A 20424-nucleotide genomic window follows, 5' to 3' on the forward strand; every position below is an offset into this window, starting at 1 on the left:
TGCCATAACTTATTCCATTCTTTTATTTTTATCTTTGATATATGTTTATGTTTGAAGTGTTTCTCTTATGTGTTGCATGCAATAATGGAGAAATGTATTGCATAAATTTCCTTTGATTAAAGCACCCCAAATTAACTATAATTGCAGTTTTCTAAAAAAGATTTTATTTATTCATGAGAGACACAGAGAGAGGGACAGAGACATAGGCAGAGGGAGAGGCAGGCTCCCTGCGAGGAGCCCAATGCAGGACTCGATCCCGGGACTCTGGGATCACGCCCTGAGTTGAAGGCAGATGCTCAACTGCTGAGCCACCCAGGCTCCCCTATAATTGCAGTTTTGATTTCCTCTTTGAAGGAAAGCTTCATTTGTCCCCTCTCCAAAGCTCCTGTTTTTATATAATTACAAGTTTCTGCTATATATTGTTTTCCTTCTACTCCAAGAAAATCTTTTAACATTTCTTGTAGGATAGATCTAATGGTGATGAATTCCTTGTTTTTGTTTGAGACAGTATTTCTCTTCCACTTTTAAAGGATACTTTGCTAGATATAGAAATGTAGGTCAGTGGGTTTTTTTCTTTAATGTTTTAAATATTTCACTCCACTCTCTTCTTGCATGGTTTCTGATGAGAAGCCTTTAATTCTTACCCATGTTCCATTATAAATAAGAAACTTTTTTCATCTAGCTTCTTTCAAGATTTTCTCTTTTTTTAAAAAAAATATTTTATTTATTCATGAGAGACACACAGAGAGAGGCAGAGACATAGGCAGAGGGAGAAGCAGACTCCCTGTGAGGAGCCTGATGTGGGACTCGATCCTAGGACCCCAGGATCATGACCTGAGCCAAAGGCAGACGCTGAAGCACTGAGCCGCCCAGGTGCCCTTCAAGATTTTTTCTTTGTCTTTGGTCTTCTGCAGTTTGAGTATTAATGTGCCTCAGTGTAAATCTTTTAATATTTACCTGTTTGATGTTCTTTGAGCTTCCTGGATCTGTACTTTGTTGTCTTTGTTAATTCTGGAAAATTCTTAGCCATTATTATTTGCAATATTTCTTCCACTTCATTCTTCTCCCTCTGTGTTCCAGTTATGCATATGTTGCATATTTTGAAATTGTCCCACAGTTATTAAATGTTCCTTTTTTAAAAATTATCTTTCCTGTTTACCTTTCAGTTTGGGAAGTCTCTCTTAATCTACATTCCAGCTTTCCTCAGCTATGTCTAGTCTACTAATGAGTCACCAAAGGCATTCTTCATTTGTTAGGATTTTTTTCTAGCATTTCCTTTTGATTCTTAGAATTTCCATCACTCTGCTTATTTTACCCATATCTATTCTTGCATGTTGTTTGCTTTTCTCATTAGGTCCTTTAACATATTAATTACAGTGATATATATAATACACTGATAAAGTGATATATATAATTACAGTGTGTTGAATTCCCCATCTGATAAGTCCAACACTCTGTCATATTTGAGTTTTATGTTTCCTTTGTCTCTTCAGACTTTTTCTTCTTGCTTTTTGGTGTGCCTTCTAATTTTTTGTTGAAAGCTGGACATGATATACTAGGTAATAGATAGATTGGTCTCTAGTGTGAAGATTTATGTTAATATTGTTAGGACTGGGCTTTGTTTAAAGTTTCTATTAGCATTAGGTGCCAAAGGCTCCATATTCTTTCAGCATCCTTGATTTTGTTTCCTCTCTTGACTTTAGGCTTCCTTAAGTCTTCTTCCTTAGAGAGTCTTTGTTTTGAAGTTCATTCAGCTGTAACCCACTGTTAATATATTGGAGCCCCTGTTGGTGTGGTGGTATGGTATGGGAGAAAAGGGAGTGTTTTGTAAGATTCCAATTAAATCTCAGAGTTTTAGTGGGCCTGTGACCTTTACAGATATTTCTTCTTGTGTAGTCACCCTCTCTGTGACCCTGTCTTAGATGAGATAGGAAAACTAGAGGGGTTTGGAATGAGAAGGATGTCCTTCCTCCTCTGGAACAAGGCCCTGGTAATCTTTTCTCCTAGAAAGTAGGCCTTTGTTATGGAGAAGGCTCTGGGCATATTTCATAAAGATATTCACAAAGATTCTTCCCCTCTTCCTGCCAGGACTACAAGGGTGTCTTTTTTGGATCTGCACTGTGAGAACCTGGTGAGATTCCTGGAAGTAAAGCCCATGAAAGTGTGCCTCCCCCCAAGACTACCACTCCCAGGAGTTTCTCACTTTCACTCTAGTCCACACTCAGCCTCCAGCATCTTGTCAAAATTATCAGTTAAGTGTTCCTACAAGTTTATAGCTCTAGTGGCTTCTGTTTCAGGTAAGTATATCTCATTTGTGATTCTGGATTTGCCTGTTCCTCAAGACTTCAGGATGGTGGTTTATTTTAAAACTTCATTTCTCTGTCGGGTGCAAGAAAAGTCATTGATTTTTATTTGTTTAGCCTTTTGTTGTTTTTAGCACTTCTTTTCAAGGCTGTGCCTCCAGCTTCACATTGATTGTGTTAAGAAGAAAAGCAGACAGGAAGCAAAGAGTCAGTAGCTATTGTGGGTTCCTGAAAACTGAAAAAACCTAGGCCCTGTATTTCAGGGATAGGAAGAAACCCCAAGGTAGATTTGTGAGCTCCTCTAGCAATGTGGCTTCTAGCTTCACTTCCTGGGTAAGACCAGCTCCTTGTTGATGAAGACTACAAAATAGAAATGGTTGTATGGTGTCCGTAGGGATTTTGAGCTTTGGGTTTCCTCACATAGTTTCTCTCAGCTCAGGATGTCATGGGAATATAAGGATATGTTAGGCAAAGTCAGCCGCACAGAGTTGAACAGGCCCTATCATGCAATAGATATGATAGGAGAAGCAGAATATTTCTCATGTATAAGAGTGGTATATGACACCCTCAGAGAGACCCCAAGAGGGTTTTGTAGTAAAGAATGAGGCTCAACTCAACAGCTACCTGCTTGAATAGACACTGGTAAACCAGCTATCACATGAATGTCAGAATGGATATAGGAGACTCAACAGAACCCATTCTGATGGTTTAACACTAAGGTCTCATAAATTAGATACAACCCCAAAGAAAGGGATGAGGAGAACTCCATACTGTTGGAGATTGAGTTTCAACCCCTCAAAAGATTGGGAAATTGACACAGAATTTATAAATTGAGTTGCAGAGAAAAAGAAAACTTATTATTTCCTGCATACCTGAAATGTCAGATAACATCCATACCTGATGAACAACCAGCAGCAGAAAGTATGTGGTAAATGAGTATTGCAAACAAATTTATCTATTCAAAATGTGGGGCACATGGCTCTTACTAGTTGAAAACCACAGTGGTCTTACCTTAAGAGTGACATAATGTGAGAAATGACCCTGGGCACTTTGGTGGGTACCAAATATAAAGGGTATAAAGGGTATTTAAGGAGAAAAAAGAGGAACTTCTTATAGTTGACATTCTCTCTGCAGAATGAAATCTGCCATTTGTGAGGTGTGACTCCACATCATTTCTTCTTGTCCCTGTCTCTCTTCAAACACACTCTTTTCTCCTGTATTACTTTCTTTGCTCCCTTCTTCCCCATTTTCTTCCTTCTCCTTTTTTATTTTCCTTTATTTTCCATCTACTTATTAATCTCTCTTTCTCCTTCTGTCTCCCTTCATACTCTTCTACATCTATTCTTCCTTCTGCATTCTGGTTCCTTATTCTCTTTCTTACTGCTTTTTCTGTTTCAACTTAATATCTATTCTTTCTCCACTCTTATTTTTCCTTATCTTAATTATTCCATTTATTTGCAAGTATTTTCATTCATCCTTTCTCTGATCCTTGTTTTCTTCTTTTTTCTTTCCTTCTTCCATCTATTCCTCTTCTGCCTCATTCTTCAAATTTTCTTTCTCCATTTCCCTCTTTTTTCATGCTCCCTTCTAACAATAGGATGATAGAATAGACCGTAGTTAAGGTGTACTTAAAATAGTAGAATCAACAGGAATAGGTGGTGGATTAGATTTGTGACTAAGAGGAAGCATTATGAATAAGTAAAATAAGAAGAGAAACTACTATATATAAAGAAATATATAAAAAATAAAAAGAAGAGAAACTACTAAATATGATTTTTAAAACTACTTGTAAAAAAGCAACAAACATTCTAAATGGGGGAAATGGTAAAGTCATTTCAGGAAAAAGAAAAGTATGTTACTTACTGAAATTATTACCCAAAATTGTTCTTGATGTTTTAGCAAATCATCTAAGACAACAAGATAAGTGCTGTATATATTGTAAAATAAGAGATCAAATTATTTTTCTTATAGTATGATTGTACATTAGAAATGCCAGTTAGTTGTACTTTTTTTTAAAAGCATCAGAATTGAGGACTTCTGCTTCCAGCAGGAAGGGCAAATGGTGTAGATGTACTTTTTCCTGTTGATCCTTGGGGATTATATATAAACCAAACATGAGAAGACCTTGAAAGTTAGAGATAAGATGGTATACCCTCTAGGGAATTTGGATCCCAAAGAATGACATGGTGGTGAGTTCCCTGGGATTTCTTTTGGCCTCATATATCCCAAACCAGATGCTGGAGAAGCTTGCAAACTGGAAACACGTAAGGACATAGATCAAAAAATAAAAAGCCCCAATATCTTTATATACCTAAAAGACAAAGATAGAATAGCAAGACAGAAAAAAATTATTTTTATTTTTTTAATTTTTTATTTTTTTTAAATTTATTTATGATAGTCACACACAGAGAGAGAGAGAGAGGCAGAGACACAGGCAGAGGGAGAAGCAGGCTCCATGCACCGGGAGCCCGACGTGGGATTCGATCCCGGGTCTCCAGGATCGCGCCCCGGGCCAAAGGCAGGCGCCAAACCGCTGCGCCACCCAGGGATCTCCCCAGAAAAAAATTTTTAGACAGTAACTTCCCTACTTTAGCTAAATGCCAGAGGGGAGACTCTGGCCCTACACTTAACCAACAAAAGCCAACGAGAGACTATATACTTCCACTCTTGCCCAGGCTGTCATGAGGTCTTTAGTCTCCTGACAGAGTGTCAGGGAAGGGCAAATGGGGAGTGGGAATAGCCCAATCTCCACAATGTCAGAAACCATGTGGGGACCCTGGATCTCCATCCCTAAAGATGATAATGAGATGCATCTTTCCCTAACCAATGAAGTCATGTTAAAAGAAGCTAGTGGAGAATTGAGATTTTTATCACCACCCAGCACTAAAAATGATACACATTTACCGTGTAATTAGGTACCCAGGTCCCTCCCAGTGAGGCTGATATCAGTAAAACCTTAATATGAAGCTGGAACTCTCACTTAGCCCTCAATAAAAAGTAGATCTTCTCTCTCAGGTGTCAGTGGAGGCTGAGTGGGAATGTGGACTTACCCACATGTGTTAAAACAGAAGATTTAAATAAGATTCAGATCCTCCTACTATGCAGAATATCTAGGATTCATTTGAAAATGACTTGTTATATCAAGAACTATGATAATTACGACTAGAATGAGAAAAGACAGTCAACACACACCAACACCAAGATGACACAGATATTAGAATCATCTAATAAGGATTTTTAAATAGCCATCATAAACATGTTTCTTTTTTCAAAGATTTTAATTATTTATTCATGAGAGACAGAGAGAGAGGGAGAGAGGCAGAGATATAGGCAGAGGGAGAAGCAGGCTCCATGCAGGGAGCCCAATGAGGGACTCAGTCCGGTACTCCAGGATCACACCCTGAGCTGATGGCAGATGCCCAACTGCTGAGCCATCCAGACGTCCCTCATAAACATGTTTCAGTGAGCAGTTGTGAGCATTCTTAGAACAAATGGAAAAAGAGAAAGTCTAAACAAAGAAACAGAACATCTTCCAAAGAAATAGAAAGTATAAAGACAAATCAAAAAGAAACTTAAGAACTGAAAAATCTAATAAATGAACTTTAAGAAAAACCTCAATAGATGACTTCAACAGTAGAATAATATGACAGAATGAATCTGTGAACTCTAAGATGGAATAGAAATTATTCCATCAGACCAAGAGAAAAGAATAAAGTGAAAAACAAAAACAGCCTCAAGCCCATGTTGGACTATTACAAAAAATTTAACATACTTGTCATAGTCACAGAAGAAGAAAGAAGGGCTAGAAAGTAGCTGAAAATTCCCCAAATTTGGAAAAAAGCATAATCCTATAGACTTAAGAAGCTGAGTGAACTCCAGAAAGGATACAGCCAAGTAAATTTACACCCAAGGTGCATCATTTTCAAACTTCTGAAAGCTAAAGACAAATTAAAAATCTTGAAAGCCACCAAAGAGAGAAATGATACCTTACTTGTAAGAACACCAAGTCAATGACAGCAGACATCTCATTAGAAACCATGAAGGCCCGGGGGCACCTGGGTGCCTCAGTGGTTTTTTATATATATAGATATCTCAAAACATAGATAAAATAGACTTTGTCTTAATCCATTTGGGTTACTATAATAGAATACCACAGACTAGGTATAAACAACAAATTTATTCATCACAGTTCTGGAGGCTGAGAAACCTAAGATCAAGGCACCAGCATGGTTGCGTTTGGTGAGGGTCTTCTCATAGCTGGCCTTTTCTCACTATGTCCTCACATGGTGGAAGGGATTAAAAATATCTCTGGAGCCTCTAAAGCACTAATCCCTTTCATGAGAACTCTATTTTCACAACCTAAGCACTTCCCAAAGGCCCACCTCCTAATACTATCATCTATGGTGAGGTTTGGATTTCAACATGAATTTTGGAGGGGTACAAATAGAATAGCCCAATTCTACAAAAAAGTTTAGCTCATCGGAAGGCAAGAAATAGGGAAATGAAAAAGAGAAAGAAGAAAAATGAATTAGAAAATGGGCAAAAGACAAACAGTTTACCAAAGAGGATATATGGATGACTATAAATAAGTACATGTTAAAAATCTTCAACATCATTAGACATTAGGGAAATGGAAATTAGAACCACAATGAGTTATTAGTTCACATTTATGAGAGTGGCTAAAAAAATGCAACAGATGCTGGCAAGGATTTGGAGAAAATGGATCACTCACACGTTGCTGATGAGAATGAAAAATGATACAACCACTCTGGGAAAGTTTGGCAGTTTCTTATAAAACTAACATGTACTTATTGTAATACCCAGCAGTTGCACTGTTGAGCATTTGTCCCAGAGAAATGAGAACTTCTGTTCACAGAAAAAAAAATTGTAGACAAATGTTTATAGGAGCTTTATTCATAATAGCCCAAAATTAGAAACTACTCAGATATCATTCAGTGGGTGAATTGTTAAACCGACTGTGCCACATCTATATCATGGAATAGTACTCAGCAATAAAAAGGAACAAACCATTGATACATACATATAACAGTTTGGGTGTATCTCACAAGCATTATACTGAATGAAAAAAAAGTCACTCAGTGTGACAAATGGTGTGATTCCAGTTTTATAACCTTTTTAAGTGTCAAAATTATAAAAATGGAGAACACATTAATGGCTGCTAAGGGTTAGGGATAGTGGAGGGAAGGTTGATGAATGTGAGTGTAAAGGGGAGTACAGGGAAATTTGTGGAGGTGGAATAATTCTGGATATTGATTGCTGTGGTGATTACTACAGAAAACTCCACATGTGATAGAACTATACGTATACCAATGTCGTTTCTTGGTTTTTATATTGTATTATAATTTTATAACTGTGCCCATTGGGAGAAGTGGTTGAAGGGGTACATATGACTTCTCTGTACTATCTTTGCAATTTCCTATGTATCTATAATTATTTAAAAATAAAAAGTTAAAACATTTCTAAAGTAGAATTAATAAAATAATTTGTTATTTCAAAAATCATGCCATAATTATTAGCTGGGTGGCCACCAGTGAACACTGGATACTAGATGCTGCCCTTGGCCCTGCTACCAATGCTGCTCCTAGAAACTGGATTTTCTTCTGGCTGCTGCTCCCACCACTACAGATATGGCATGAATTCCTTCATCGCATCTCTGAATCACTCCATTCAGACTAAGTGTTAGGTTGGAGTTGTGATTATTTATGCAGTAAAAGCATTGACTCCACAGGTGTGTGGGCTCTATAAACCCTGTGATTTCCAGAAAATATCTACACATTCTAAAGATAGGTCTGGCTCTTGACAAATTCCCAGGGGAAAATCTCCAAGCCCTTGGAAAATCCTGCTTGATTAGAGTGCCTTTTGGTTTGCTTGGAACTTTGGGCCATACTAGATTGTTAACAGTGTGATTTATAGTGGGCCTGTGGTCTTGTGGTACCTCTGTAAAGCCTGGAGGATGAGTAGCTAAGGTCAGCCACTCTGGTGTCCCATGCCTACCTGATTGATCCTCAGTAAAATTCCAGCTTAGGCAAACTTCCCTGGTTGCCACATCTTGCTGGGCGATTGAAGCACGACCATACAACTCCACTGAGAGAAGACAACCAGAAGCATATGCCTGGTTTCTCCTGGAGTCTTACCTATGTACCTTTTAGTTTTGTTGATTTAAAATCAGTATGCTTTCACTGTAATAAACAATAGCTGTGAATATAACTATTTTTCGGAGTTCTGTGAGTCCTTCTAGTGAATCAAATGAATCATTGAACCCCAGAGTAGATTTCAGGACCTTGCCACATTGGTAAATCCTAGATCACATTCTCTTGGCTGCTAAGGGAATGTAAAAAAGTGAATATCTGGCCCTCAAGGCTTTTGCAGTTGAACTGTTACGTAATATAGAGTATATTCCCTTACTAAAATGTGAAAAAAATAATTGAAATGTAGGGTGGATCTAGTTTTCAATAAGCATCTGTAAGACTATATAAAGTAAAGCAGTCCTAAAAATAAGACAAAAACAAACAACGGGATAAATAGATAAAAGACTTGCACAATTACTTTACAAAAGAAATCTAGAAGTTCCGTTATTAACATATGAATGTGTGTTTCACTACTTACATCAGAAATGTAAATTAGGGCAGCCGGGGTGGCTGGCTAAGCGGTTTAGCTCCGCCTTCAGCCCAGGGCCTGATCCTGGAGACCCAGGATCAAGTCCCATGTCAGGCTACCTGCATAGAGCCTGCTTCTCCCTCTGCCTGTCTCTGCCTCTCTCTCTGTGTGTGTCTCTCATGAATAAATAAATAGAATCTTTAAAAAATGTAAATTAAAACCACAGGAGATAGCCAATCATAGCCGACATCACATTGGCAAAATGTTGGAAAAAGTTTTTATATTGCCAAGCACTGTAGAGTATGTCAGTCTTAGTCCTGGGAATCTGGTGTCACAGGAATGAAAAACATTAAGCATAAAATACAAGGATATATGTACGAATATTTTATTTCAGTGTTGTTTGTATGTACGTGCTCCCCAAAACCTTGAAACTAGAATGGCCACGAGTGGTGAAATAATTGACTACATCATGGGACATCCCTATCATCGAATATTATGCAGCAATGTAAAAGAATTAATAGATTAGTGTTAAATAAATATGCATTAAAGTGTATATGATCTTAATTTTTGTAAAATGGTTAAAAATAACATGACTTTTTGAACATGCAAAGATATAAAAATGGTTGTTAAAATGCATGTTTGGCAGAGGAGGGTAGAAGTGGGAGAAAGGAGTGGGAGGCAAGTAAGCAAAAGAATGCAGTTTAAAATATGTATGGCATACATAGTCCCATTTATGTAAGCATATATATGCACCAAGTATTACATGAAAAGGTAGCATCAAATCTTTTTTTTTTATAATTTTTATTTATTTATGATAGTCACAGAGAGAGAGAGAGAGAGAGGCAGAGACACAGGCAGAGGGAGAAGCAGGCTCCATGCACTGGGACCCCGACGTGGGATTCGATCCCGGGTCTCCAGGATCACGCCCTGGGCTAAAGGCAGGCGCCAAACCGCTGCGCCACCCAGGGATCCCGGTAGCATCAAATCTTAACAAATATCTCAGGTTAGTGCCATTTGGAGTGATGTTTACTTAATTTCTAAAATATTTAATGCTTAAATTTTTATTTTTATTTTTTTCAAGATTTATTTATTTAGAGAGTGTATGTGAGCGAGGGAGGGACAGAGGGAGAGGAAGAGAATCTCAAGCAGACTCCATACTGAGTGCGGAGCCCGACTGGGGTCTCGATCTCAAAACCCTGAGATCATGATCTGAGCTGAAATCAAGAGTCAGACACTCAACCGACTGAGCCACCCAGGTGCCCCAATGTTTAATTTTAATGACAAATATGCATTGTTTGTATAAGGAAAAGTAAGTGAATTCATCACAGGAAGGAAAAAAGAAAAAATACCTGTCAGTTTTCTTGCTTGAGCAATAGGGTGGATGGTGTGATTTATCCATTTATTAACAAACATTTATAAGCGTATAAAATACACCAGGTATCATTGTAGGTACAGGGTATTTATACAGTAATGAAGAAATCCAAAATCCATCTCCCTAAAAGGTTTTATTCTAAGGGGGAGAGAGTGACATAGCTAAAGGAGAAACACAGCGTTGGGTAAGGAAGAGGATATATACAAAGGAATCAGTTTGAGACCTGTTAGATTTGACCATATTAGGAATATCCAGTTGCAGAAGTGAAACAGGCAGTTGAATTATGGATCTAGAATTCATAGGCCAAGTCAAGACTGGAGATACAGATACAGAAGCAGATAGCATATAAAATGGTGTTTTCAGACCTCCTTTCCTGAGTCTGATCACGTCCCACTGCAGACATTTTACAGAGGAAGTGCTTAGGAAAAACAGGCAGCTGACAGGGGAGGTTGCTATGCAACAGATGAGGAAAGTCATCCAGCCAGGCAGAATTGATGTTGGCCCTTGGGGACCAAATGCTGCCATCCTTCCTAGTATTAGCTTTCTTTCATATGCAGACTCCCGACAAGAGCTGTTGCCAGAACAAATGTGAAATGTACCAAGGTCTGCCTTGTATTTTTGGAAAGTATCCGTTCAATTTGAGTCATTTCACATCTGTATATGATTTTCTGAGTCTCCAGTCACCTGGAAGTACAGCAGCATGTGTGTCCTTCGGTCAGTGCTATTTGTGCTTCCCATTTTGTATTGAGAAGCTGGCTCAGAGAAGTGGAATGACCTGAGTCAGTTCACACAGCGAGGGATAGAACGGCCCAGCAATTCGTCCCAGGAATTGAGGCGCAAGGCCTGGAAGGAACCAGGGTAAACATTTACACTGAATCACGGTTTGCCATGGTTCAGGCACACACCTGCCTGATTGTCCTGGCTGCTCAAGCAGGCACCAAGAAGGCCTCAGGGGCAGCGGTGTTCATGCCACTCACAGGGAGAGACCTGACAATTTGAGCAGGGAATGGGCCCCAAGGAACAATTCCCACACTTGGATGTATCCATATAGAGGGGGTGGGGACTAGGAATCTCTATCTGGGTACACCTAAATGCAGAGCATGAGCTTAGGTCTTGGAGAACACAAACCTTGCTTGTTTGGGATAGGTGTTGACAGTGCAGGGGAGGTGTATGTGTGGGAACTGTCACTCAAACTGGAGAGGAGAGGGTGCCTCAGTTCCCAGGCCAGCACTAGTGGAACATAGGTTTTGGAGTCAAGAAGACTCCAAGGCCCACATTTTGCATTTGCTCTTTACTGGCTCTGTAGCCTTGTCTGGTTCATGCAGTGTGTCTGTGCTTTGGCTTCCTGACCTGTAAAATGGGGATGCTGACATCCACCTCCCAGGGCTGCTGTGAGAGACAAGTCCCAGCACAGATTGCGCTGTGGTGGTCAAGCTGTTCCTTCCCTCCCTTCCTTACCTGCGCAAAAAATATGCGCATGGCTGTAGCTGCACAAAGGGCACGAAAGAAGCTAATGTTTATGACCCTGGGATCTGTTGAGAGAGATCATGCAGATTCATGTGGCAGGTGCACACTTTTTCTATCTCTTACAACGTATTCTCTCTGGCCATTCCTTTTCCTGGGTCCCAAAGTCGGTGAGCTTAGTGGGAGCCTAGCACTTGTTGCAGTTAGAGACCCCACACGGACACCTCCTTATTAATGACCTAAGTGTTGCTAAGCGGGGGGTGGAGATTCTTGCCAAACGAACGGACAGAACAGGAGGAGCCGCTAGAGGGGAGGGATAGAACTGAGACGCATTGCGGAAAAGGTAGGGGGCCAGTGTGTGGGCAAGGGACCTAAAGGCACAGCGCATGTTTGGGGGAGGGGATGTTGTGGAGGGGGGTGGGGCCGTGGTGTACTGTCGACCTGGTTGGTGGTGGGGTGGTGTGTTGGCAAGGGGGCGGGATTGCCTCTCACTGCACATGCGCACCATGGCGTTAAGGACGAAGCTTTTGTTGGGAAAGCGGGTGGGACTTTTATTTGGTCGGTCAGTTCTTGCGCATGCGCACAAGTATCTGAGGCGGTGGGTGGTATATTAGGCGGAGAGGCGGGGTCGTCCTAGCTGCCGCGCTGGCATTTTCTCCTGGACAAGGAGAGGGTGCGGCTGCGGAGAGCCGAACACTGCAATCCCGATCCTCTGAGTCGTGAAGAAGGGAGGCAACGAGGGGGTTGGGGTTGGGGCCTGAGGCAAGGTGAGAATTAGCCCCCAGACAGGGCATCTGCCCCCTGGTGCGGGCCACCCATTTTTCATTTCGATCCCTTTACCCCGGATTCTGATTCCCCTTCCACTCCCCGAACCCCCATTCACACCCTTCACCCGATCCTCCCTTACTCAGAACCCCTGTTCATTCTCCGAACCCCTCCCATCGTTAAAAATCTCCACAGATTTCTTGAGCTTAATCTGTACTGTCATACGATTCCTCCTGATTGGAAACCTCCATTCAATTTACCATATGCGCGTCCCAACCCATTCCCCCTAGATTCAGAACTGTTGTTGGCTTTCCGAATCCCGATTTGAAGCTTCTCCCGGGTCAGAAGCTTCTCAGGATTCAGAGCCTCCATCCTGACATCCATTCACTTTTCCCACTCTGATCCAACCGGTTCCCCTCACATTCAGCGCCTCGTTCGCCCCCACAGTCAAATCCCAGCCCCCCCCCCCCCATTCAGTCCTTCGCATTTGCCCTTTGGAGTATAACGCCCAGCTCCTCCTACCCCCACCCAGGCTCTGCTCTTGCCAGAGGGACTGGAGCCATGGCTCAGAAAATGGACTGTGGTGCGGGCCTCCTCGGCTTCCAGGTGAGATATCCACTCCCCACCCCACTATTTACCTAGCCGATAGTTTCCTGGGGCCCCTTTGGCCGCCCAAAAGCCTCGATCTGATTTTGCCCTCTTCGTGCCTAGACTCCATCGCTTTTCAAATTCCCATGGTTTATGGGGGGGAGGGGCGTCCCCTTTCAGCCATCAATCCCTGCTTAGAGAAAGGGGAGACCCTGTTAATAGTCAGGGCAGTCTATCCAGAGAATGCGGGTTGGGTAAGGAACCTTTTTTTTCCTCAGTCCTGACGCTTGTAGAGAGAGCAGACTGCCACCCCCTCCCCCAACCTCCCGCCGCCACCCTCTCTTCTGCATTCCCCAGCGCTGAGACCCCCCCCCCCCCCCCCCGCCTTATTCTCCTCAACTCCTCGAGGCGGCACCCTTGCTCTGGCTTCCCTCGCGTCCGTCCTTAGCTTTTGCCGCACACCGCATTGCTCTGCTCTAACCTCCTCCATCAACCCCCACCGCTCCCTTCATTCTACTTCTTCCCCACTGTTCATTCCGCCCCACCCCTCACTTAGTCCCTGCCCCACTCCAGCCCTACCACACATTTTGTTACCACTCTGCCTCCCATCGCCCCTTGCTGGTGGTCTAGATCTGTGCCTCAGCCTTTTTGCACCATCCGCCTGCCTGTACCTTCCCAGCACTGCTCCCCCTACCCTCCTGCTTCTACTTCGGAGGCCCAGAAATTTCATTCCCCCCCCCCCTGTATTTGCAGGCTGAGGCCTCCGTAGAAGACAGCACCTTGCTTATGCAGACCCTGATGGAGGCCATCCAGATCTCAGAGGCTCCACCTACCAACCAGGCCACAGCAGCTGGGCTGAATGCTAGTGCCCAGAGTTCACAGCCCCCAACATCCAGTGAGATGGCTGATATTCAGGTTTTGGCAGCTGCCACTAGGCCCAAAACAGCCTTTAAGGCTCAGAATGCCACCACTAAAGGCCCAAATGGTGCCTATGATTTCTCTCAGGCTCTTAATGCCAAGGAGATGCCCAATGCACCACCCAAGGCAGCCTTTAAGTCCCAGAATGCCACTCTAAAGGGCCCAAATGCTGCCTATGATTTTTCCCAGGCAGCAACCACCAGTGAATTAACTGCTAACAAGTCCGAGATGGCCTTTAAGGCCCAGAATGCCACTACTAAGGTGGGCCCAAATGCCACCTACAATTTCTCTCAGTCTCTCAGTGCCACTGAGATGGCTAATGCTCAACCTAAGACAGCCTTTAAGGCTTGGAATGACACCACTAAGGCCCCAACAGTTGATACCCAGACCCAGAATATTAACCAAGCCAAGATGGCCACTTCCCAGACTGAGGTAGAGACCAACCCAGGTATCCCTGAATCTGATGGTGCAGCTGCACAGACATCAGCAGATGGTTCCCAGGCTCAGAATCTGGAGTCCAGGACTATAATTCGGGGCAAGAGGACCCGCAAGGTGAGATCCCTGCTAGCTTCACTTTGCTTTGGGCTCTCTCCTTTCTTCTCTGAGTTTCATTTGTTCTCAACAAAACAAAGCATACATATGTAATGGCCTGTGTTGAGTTAGGTTGTAGGGGATAATAAGGTGAATGTCATAATTTCTGCCCTCTGAATATCCACAGATTAATAGGGAGATGAGACATGGACAGGTAATATGTACACTATGTAATTCAGTTTACATTTTCATAATAGCCACCATGTCTTCAAGGTATTACTAGCTAGGGATAATAGTCCCAGTTTTACAGAGAAGGAAACTCAGTCCCAGAGAGGTGAGTGACTTGAGTGATTTGTCCAGGGTGGTACAAGCAGAGCCAGTGTTGGACATAGGAAGAGGAGAAGCCTCAGGCCCCACCCTTGGGTTGCTCCTGGCCTGACTCAGAGATGAAACTCCTGCCTGGAAGACAGTGAAAGACAAGCCCAGGACTCAGGGTGACCATTGACTAGTGGGTCAGGCTGTCACTACAGGTGAGGGTTTTAGAGGGCCTTCCTGGAATAGATAGGGTGAGGACACAGAAACAACTGGTGACCCTGGACTTTCCTTCTCTCTGATGATGCAGATTAATAACTTGAATGTGGACGAGAACAGCAATGGGGATCAGAGGCGGGCCCCACTGGCTACAGGGACGTGGAGGTCTGCACCTGTTCCAGTTACCACTCAGAACCCACCTGGCGCACCCCCCAATGTGCTCTGGCAGACCCCATTGGCCTGGCAGAACCCATCAGGCTGGCAAAACCAGCCAGCCAGGCAGACCCCACCAGCACGTCAGAGTCCCCCAGCTAGGCAGACCCCACCAGCCTGGCAAAACCCGGTTGCTTGGCAGAACCCAGTGATCTGGCCGAACCCAGTGATCTGGCAGAATCCAGTGATCTGGCCAAACCCCATTGTCTGGCCCGGTCCGGTTGTCTGGCCAAACCCACTGGCCTGGCAGAATCCACCTGGATGGCAGACTCCACCTGGATGGCAGAACCCACCAGGCTGGCAGGGTCCTCCAGATTGGCAGGGCCCTCCTGACTGGCCACTACCACCTGACTGGCCTCTACCACCTGATTGGCCACTTCCCACTGACTGGCCACTCCCACCTGACTGGATCCCCACTGATTGGCCAGTTCCACCTGACTGGCAGAACCTGCGGCCCTCACCAAACCTGCGCCCCTCTCCCAATTCACGTGCCTCACAGAACCTGGGTGCCTCACAGCCCCGAGATGTGGCCCTTCTTCAGGAAAGAGTAAGAACTTATTCCCAGTCGCTTTTTCCTCTCTTCCTTTTGTCTTTATTGTCCTTCTATCTATAATCCAATCAAGTTTTCTTGAAGTATCAATAAATTTAATGATTTCCTTTTCCCCTTCCAGGCAAATAAGTTGGTCAAGTACTTGATGCTTAAAGATTATACCAAGGTGCCCATCAAGCGCTCAGGTAGGCATCCAGTGCCCTCCCCCAAGCACACTGTCTTTCCCCTCACCCCATGCTCTATGGACATCCCTTTGCTTATATGTCCCCTCCCCTTCCATGGCTTTACTCCCCTTTCCATGGCTGATTCTTCATTTTTCATCCTTGAGGGTCCTGACTGTGTTCCCTCTAGCAGGCCTGGCAAAGAGGATGTAGCTCTGTGGCCTCTGCTCAGCTCAGGTGCTCTCTTCTCTCTCCTACAGAAATGCTGAGGGATATCATCCGTGAATACACTGATGTTTATCCAGAAATCATTGAACGTGCATGCTTTGTCCTGGAGAAGGTGAGAAGGCAGCCCCGAGGAACACAGGAATGAGGGAAGATTTTGATATCAAAGATGTGTGGGATTCCTACTGGTAATTTAGAGCTGAAGACTCACAGGGTGGTAAGCAACTGAGCATGGGTAATTGATGCTGGATTTTGTAATTTCACAGTCCATTTTCTTGTCCATGTAGAAATTTGGGATTCAACTGAAGGAGATCGACAAAGAAGAACACCTGTATATTCTCATCAGCACCCCCGAGTCCCTGGCTGGCATATTGGGAACGTAAGATGGGAAAAGAGGTGGAACATTGCCTTTCTCAGTGGTGCTTTTTTTCCCTGGGAGCATCAAGTAGTTCGGGGTCCAAGATTCAGGGTCGTATACCAGGTCATGGTTGGGACTGTGGCAGAAATAGTCCTTTGCTGAGGAATACTGGGGAAGCTAGATGAATAAGCTGCTTGAACTGTTTCATACAAATGGCTGCTGAAAATATCTTTTTTTGTACACTTTTAGGACCAAAGACACACCCAAGCTGGGTCTCCTCTTAGTGATATTGGGCGTTATCTTCATGAATGGCAACCGTGCCAGTGAAGGTGAGTGGCTGGACCTGCAGCTAGGGGTTGGCTACCACCTGATTTCCATGCTCATCTTCCATCCTTTGTCTCCCCTTGCCTCCCACTACAGCTGTCCTCTGGGAGGCACTACGCAAGATGGGACTGCGTCCTGGGTATGATTGGGCTCTCTCATCTCTTGCCTGTTCATATCATCCTTTGGCAACAGAGGATGGTCCCAGGATTGCATCAGCCTGGTGGTATAGGGAATTGGTCTGGGGAGGTACCAGAGCCCAAGGATGTGACCTGGGTGGATGGGCAAATAGTTCTGAACTCTATGCCTCTCCTCTCATCTCTGATCTCCGCTAGAAAGCTCTTTTCTTTTCTTTGGGCAATGTCATAGTCTTTGATTATGGGTTTCTTTTTTTTATACTATCAGTGTGAGACATCCTCTTCTTGGAGATCTGAGGAAACTTCTCACTTATGAGTTTGTAAAACAAAAGTAAGTGATGTCTAAGGGTTTTTTTCTGGTCTTCATGAGTTCTGTGTGCTAGTCAGCCCCAGACAGTCCTTACTATGCTCATTTCTTACACTATACCTGTATATCCCCATAGAAAAACACATACATACTTGGAAGTGTTTATTGAGTATCCCTGCTTGTGGTTGGATTTTTCTGCAGTATTACAGTTATCTTGCAGGTGAAGTCTGTCCACTATACCCACAGTAGACATTTCCAAGGCTGAGGTTTACATTGCAATGGGCCAACTGTGGCTCAATAACAAGATTACAAGAACATGGAGCTAGAGCTGTGACACAAGGGGAGAGATTAAGTGTTGCCCTTTCTATGACCCTGTATAAGCCACCCTGCAGTTCTAGGTAACTGCTTAATGTAGAAGCACTGGGATCCCTGGGTGGCGCAGCAGTTTGGCGCCTGCCTTTGGCCCAGGGCGCGATCCTGGAGACCCGGGATCGAATCCCACGTCGGGCTACCGGTGCATGGAGCCTGCTTCTCCCTCTGCCTGTGTCTCTGCCTCTCTCTCTCTCTCTCTGTGACTATCATAAATAAATAAAAATTAAAAAAAATTTAATGTAGAAGCACTGGTACAGGAATTTGAAGGCCTATTAGAATATAATTAAGCTAGGTTTATGGGTGACTCAGTTGGTTAAGTGTCTGATTCGATCTCAGCTCAGGTCTTGATCTCAGGGTTGTGAGTTCAAGCCTCAAGTATGGAGCCTAAAAAAACAAATTTAAAAAAGAATATAATTAAGCTAGGTTTAAGAATGAGTCTGGGTGGAATTGCTACCTGAAATTGGGGGTATCAAAATAGAGTATTATGCATTGTTGGACTACTGTTCTTACCTGGGTAGAAACAAAGACCTTTCTGCTCTAAGGTACCTGGATTACAGACGAGTGCCCAACAGCAACCCTCCTGAGTATGAGTTCCTCTGGGGCCTCCGTTCCTACCATGAAACTAGCAAGATGAAAGTGCTGAGATTCATTGCAGAGGTAATAGAGGAACTGCTCCAGACTTGATAGGTCAAAAGATGAGGTGTGGCTGGCTGGAAAGGGTCCAGAGCAGGGATAAGACCTTAGATATTGCACGTGGTGCTGCATTACTGGTGGTATTGATTGTTGCTGTTACGTAAACAGTAGCACAAAGTAGGGCACTAAATATATAGCAAGTGCTTCATAAATATTAACTCCCATTATTACAGGTTTTGTTTTATTTTCTATTTTCTGTTCTTCATCTCAGGTTCAGAAAAGAGATCCTCGTGACTGGACTGCACAGTTCATGGAGGCTGCAGATGAGGCCTTGGATGCTCTGGATGCTGCTGCAGCTGAGGCTGAGGCCCGGGCTGAGGCGAGAACCCGCATGGGGATTGGAGATGAGGCCGTATCTGGGCCCTGGAGCTGGGATGACATTGAATTTGAGCTGCTGACCTGGGATGAGGAAGGAGATTTTGGCGATCCCTGGTCTAGAATCCCATTTACCTTCTGGGCCAGATACCACCAGAATGCCCGCTCCCGATTTCCTCAGACCTTCGCTGGCCCCATTATTGGCCCTGGTGGTACAGCCAGTGCCAACTTTGCTGCCAACTTTGGTGCCATTGGTTTCTTCTGGGTTGAGTGAGATGTTGGGTAGGTATATCACTTTGGTTTGGGCAGTTAGGGTTATCGGGAGATACAGGGTCCATTGGAATGTGTTTATGTCACAACCTGGGAGTCCTAGAAAACCCATGGTGGGGAGGTGAGGGAAGTATAGGGAAGCATATACTTGGTATATTTCTTACTATTTGATATATGTCACTGATTATTCGGGTTTTTTTCTTTCTTATGTTCACAGATATTGCTAATCAGTTGCAATAGTCTTTCCCCTGAGTGAGGCTGAAGCCTCAGATTCCTTCTAAACACAGCTATCTAGAGAGCCACATCCTGTTGACTGAAAGTGGCATGCAAGATAAATTTATTTGCTGTTCCTTGTCTGTTGCTTTTTTTCCCCTTGTGTGCTGTCAAGTTTTGGTATCAGAAATAAACGTTGAAACTGCAAAGTGAATTACGTGTGCTCTCTGTTTTTAACACATTGGGGAGAGATAGACTTGTTTATATGGGAAAGAGAGGGCCTCACTTCTAGCCTGAGGGGCAGATTAGCTTTCAATTGGTAAAAATATGGGTAGATTCCGTTAATGGATTGGAAAACAAAGGAGGAAGTAATGAACACAAGTGTTAATGAGGTCCAAGAACCAGTATAGTCTACTTTAGAAATATTACCTCAGGAACTCATGTGATAGGCTGCTAGGAGTCCTGGAGTGATGATGCTTAAAGAGATGAGAGACAGGGTGTAGGTGGTCAGACAGTTGAATTTAAGAAGGCAGAGGAGTTGGAACCCCAGTTAATGACAAAGTCCAGGGAGTGGGTGGTTGAAGGGGAGTGAAGATAACTGTTTCTGGTGATGCATCTCCTGAGATTCTAGGGTGTTGGTTGTATGTGGAAAGTGAAACAACTCCAGGATGGGGGCAAGAGGAGGAACAGAGAACACTGTGATCCAGGTGCTGGAGTCTCCTGTGTGAAAAGGAAGATCTCATACTCCTAGTCACATTTCCCATAAAGAGATGGGCTCATAGGGCCCCTTTCATCTCTGGAAATGCTGCCCAGGAACTTGTCCCTCTAGAAAGCCCTCACAATCCCCCTGTCCTGCCCCCCACAACAGGACCAGGGCCTCATCACAGAGACAAGTTCTTATGGATAGTGAAGGAAACCTCACATTGGCCTCTTCTCTCCTCCTGCAGGGAGAAAGGAATCTTTATCGCTTAGAGAATAAGAATTGAGAAAGTAAGACAGGGGCAAGGTTTTATGTAAAGCTAGACTGCCTTTCAGTGTTAACTGTGAACAAGGACCTGGCTTGAGCTACTGAAGTCTTCACTGGAACTCTGAGGATGAAATTAGGCCTAGGCCATAAATTCCTCAGAGGCTTGGTGATACTTAAACATGTGGGCAAGGGCAGAAACAGGAGCTCCCAGAGTAGAAAAAAGCAAGAGCAA

General features: G+C 43.6%; 1 protein-coding gene across 6 annotated transcripts in view; it reads left to right on the plus strand.

Moving 5' to 3' along the window:
• MAGED1 (MAGE family member D1) overlaps positions 1-19439 on the plus strand; it is a 62817-nt gene extending 43378 nt beyond the window's left edge. For 2 of the 6 annotated variants that reach the window (XM_041741055.1, XM_041741056.1), the window contains exons 2-14: positions 2089-2131; positions 13055-13128; positions 13864-14580; positions 15182-15850; positions 15975-16038; positions 16275-16354; positions 16527-16618; positions 16847-16926; positions 17018-17060; positions 17324-17386; positions 18277-18391; positions 18639-19024; positions 19230-19439. In XM_041741055.1, the coding sequence (XP_041596989.1) occupies positions 13084-13128; positions 13864-14580; positions 15182-15850; positions 15975-16038; positions 16275-16354; positions 16527-16618; positions 16847-16926; positions 17018-17060; positions 17324-17386; positions 18277-18391; positions 18639-19016 (2346 nt within the window). In that variant the 5' untranslated portion in view covers positions 2089-2131; positions 13055-13083 and the 3' untranslated portion in view covers positions 19017-19024; positions 19230-19439. The other 4 variants (XM_041741053.1, XM_041741058.1, XM_041741054.1 and 1 more) reach the window with 4 other exon arrangements.
• Positions 19440-20424: the final 985 nt, after the last annotated feature.

This window comes from Vulpes lagopus, chromosome X, assembly GCF_018345385.1.
Source record: "Vulpes lagopus strain Blue_001 chromosome X, ASM1834538v1, whole genome shotgun sequence".
NCBI lineage: Eukaryota > Metazoa > Chordata > Mammalia > Carnivora > Canidae > Vulpes > Vulpes lagopus.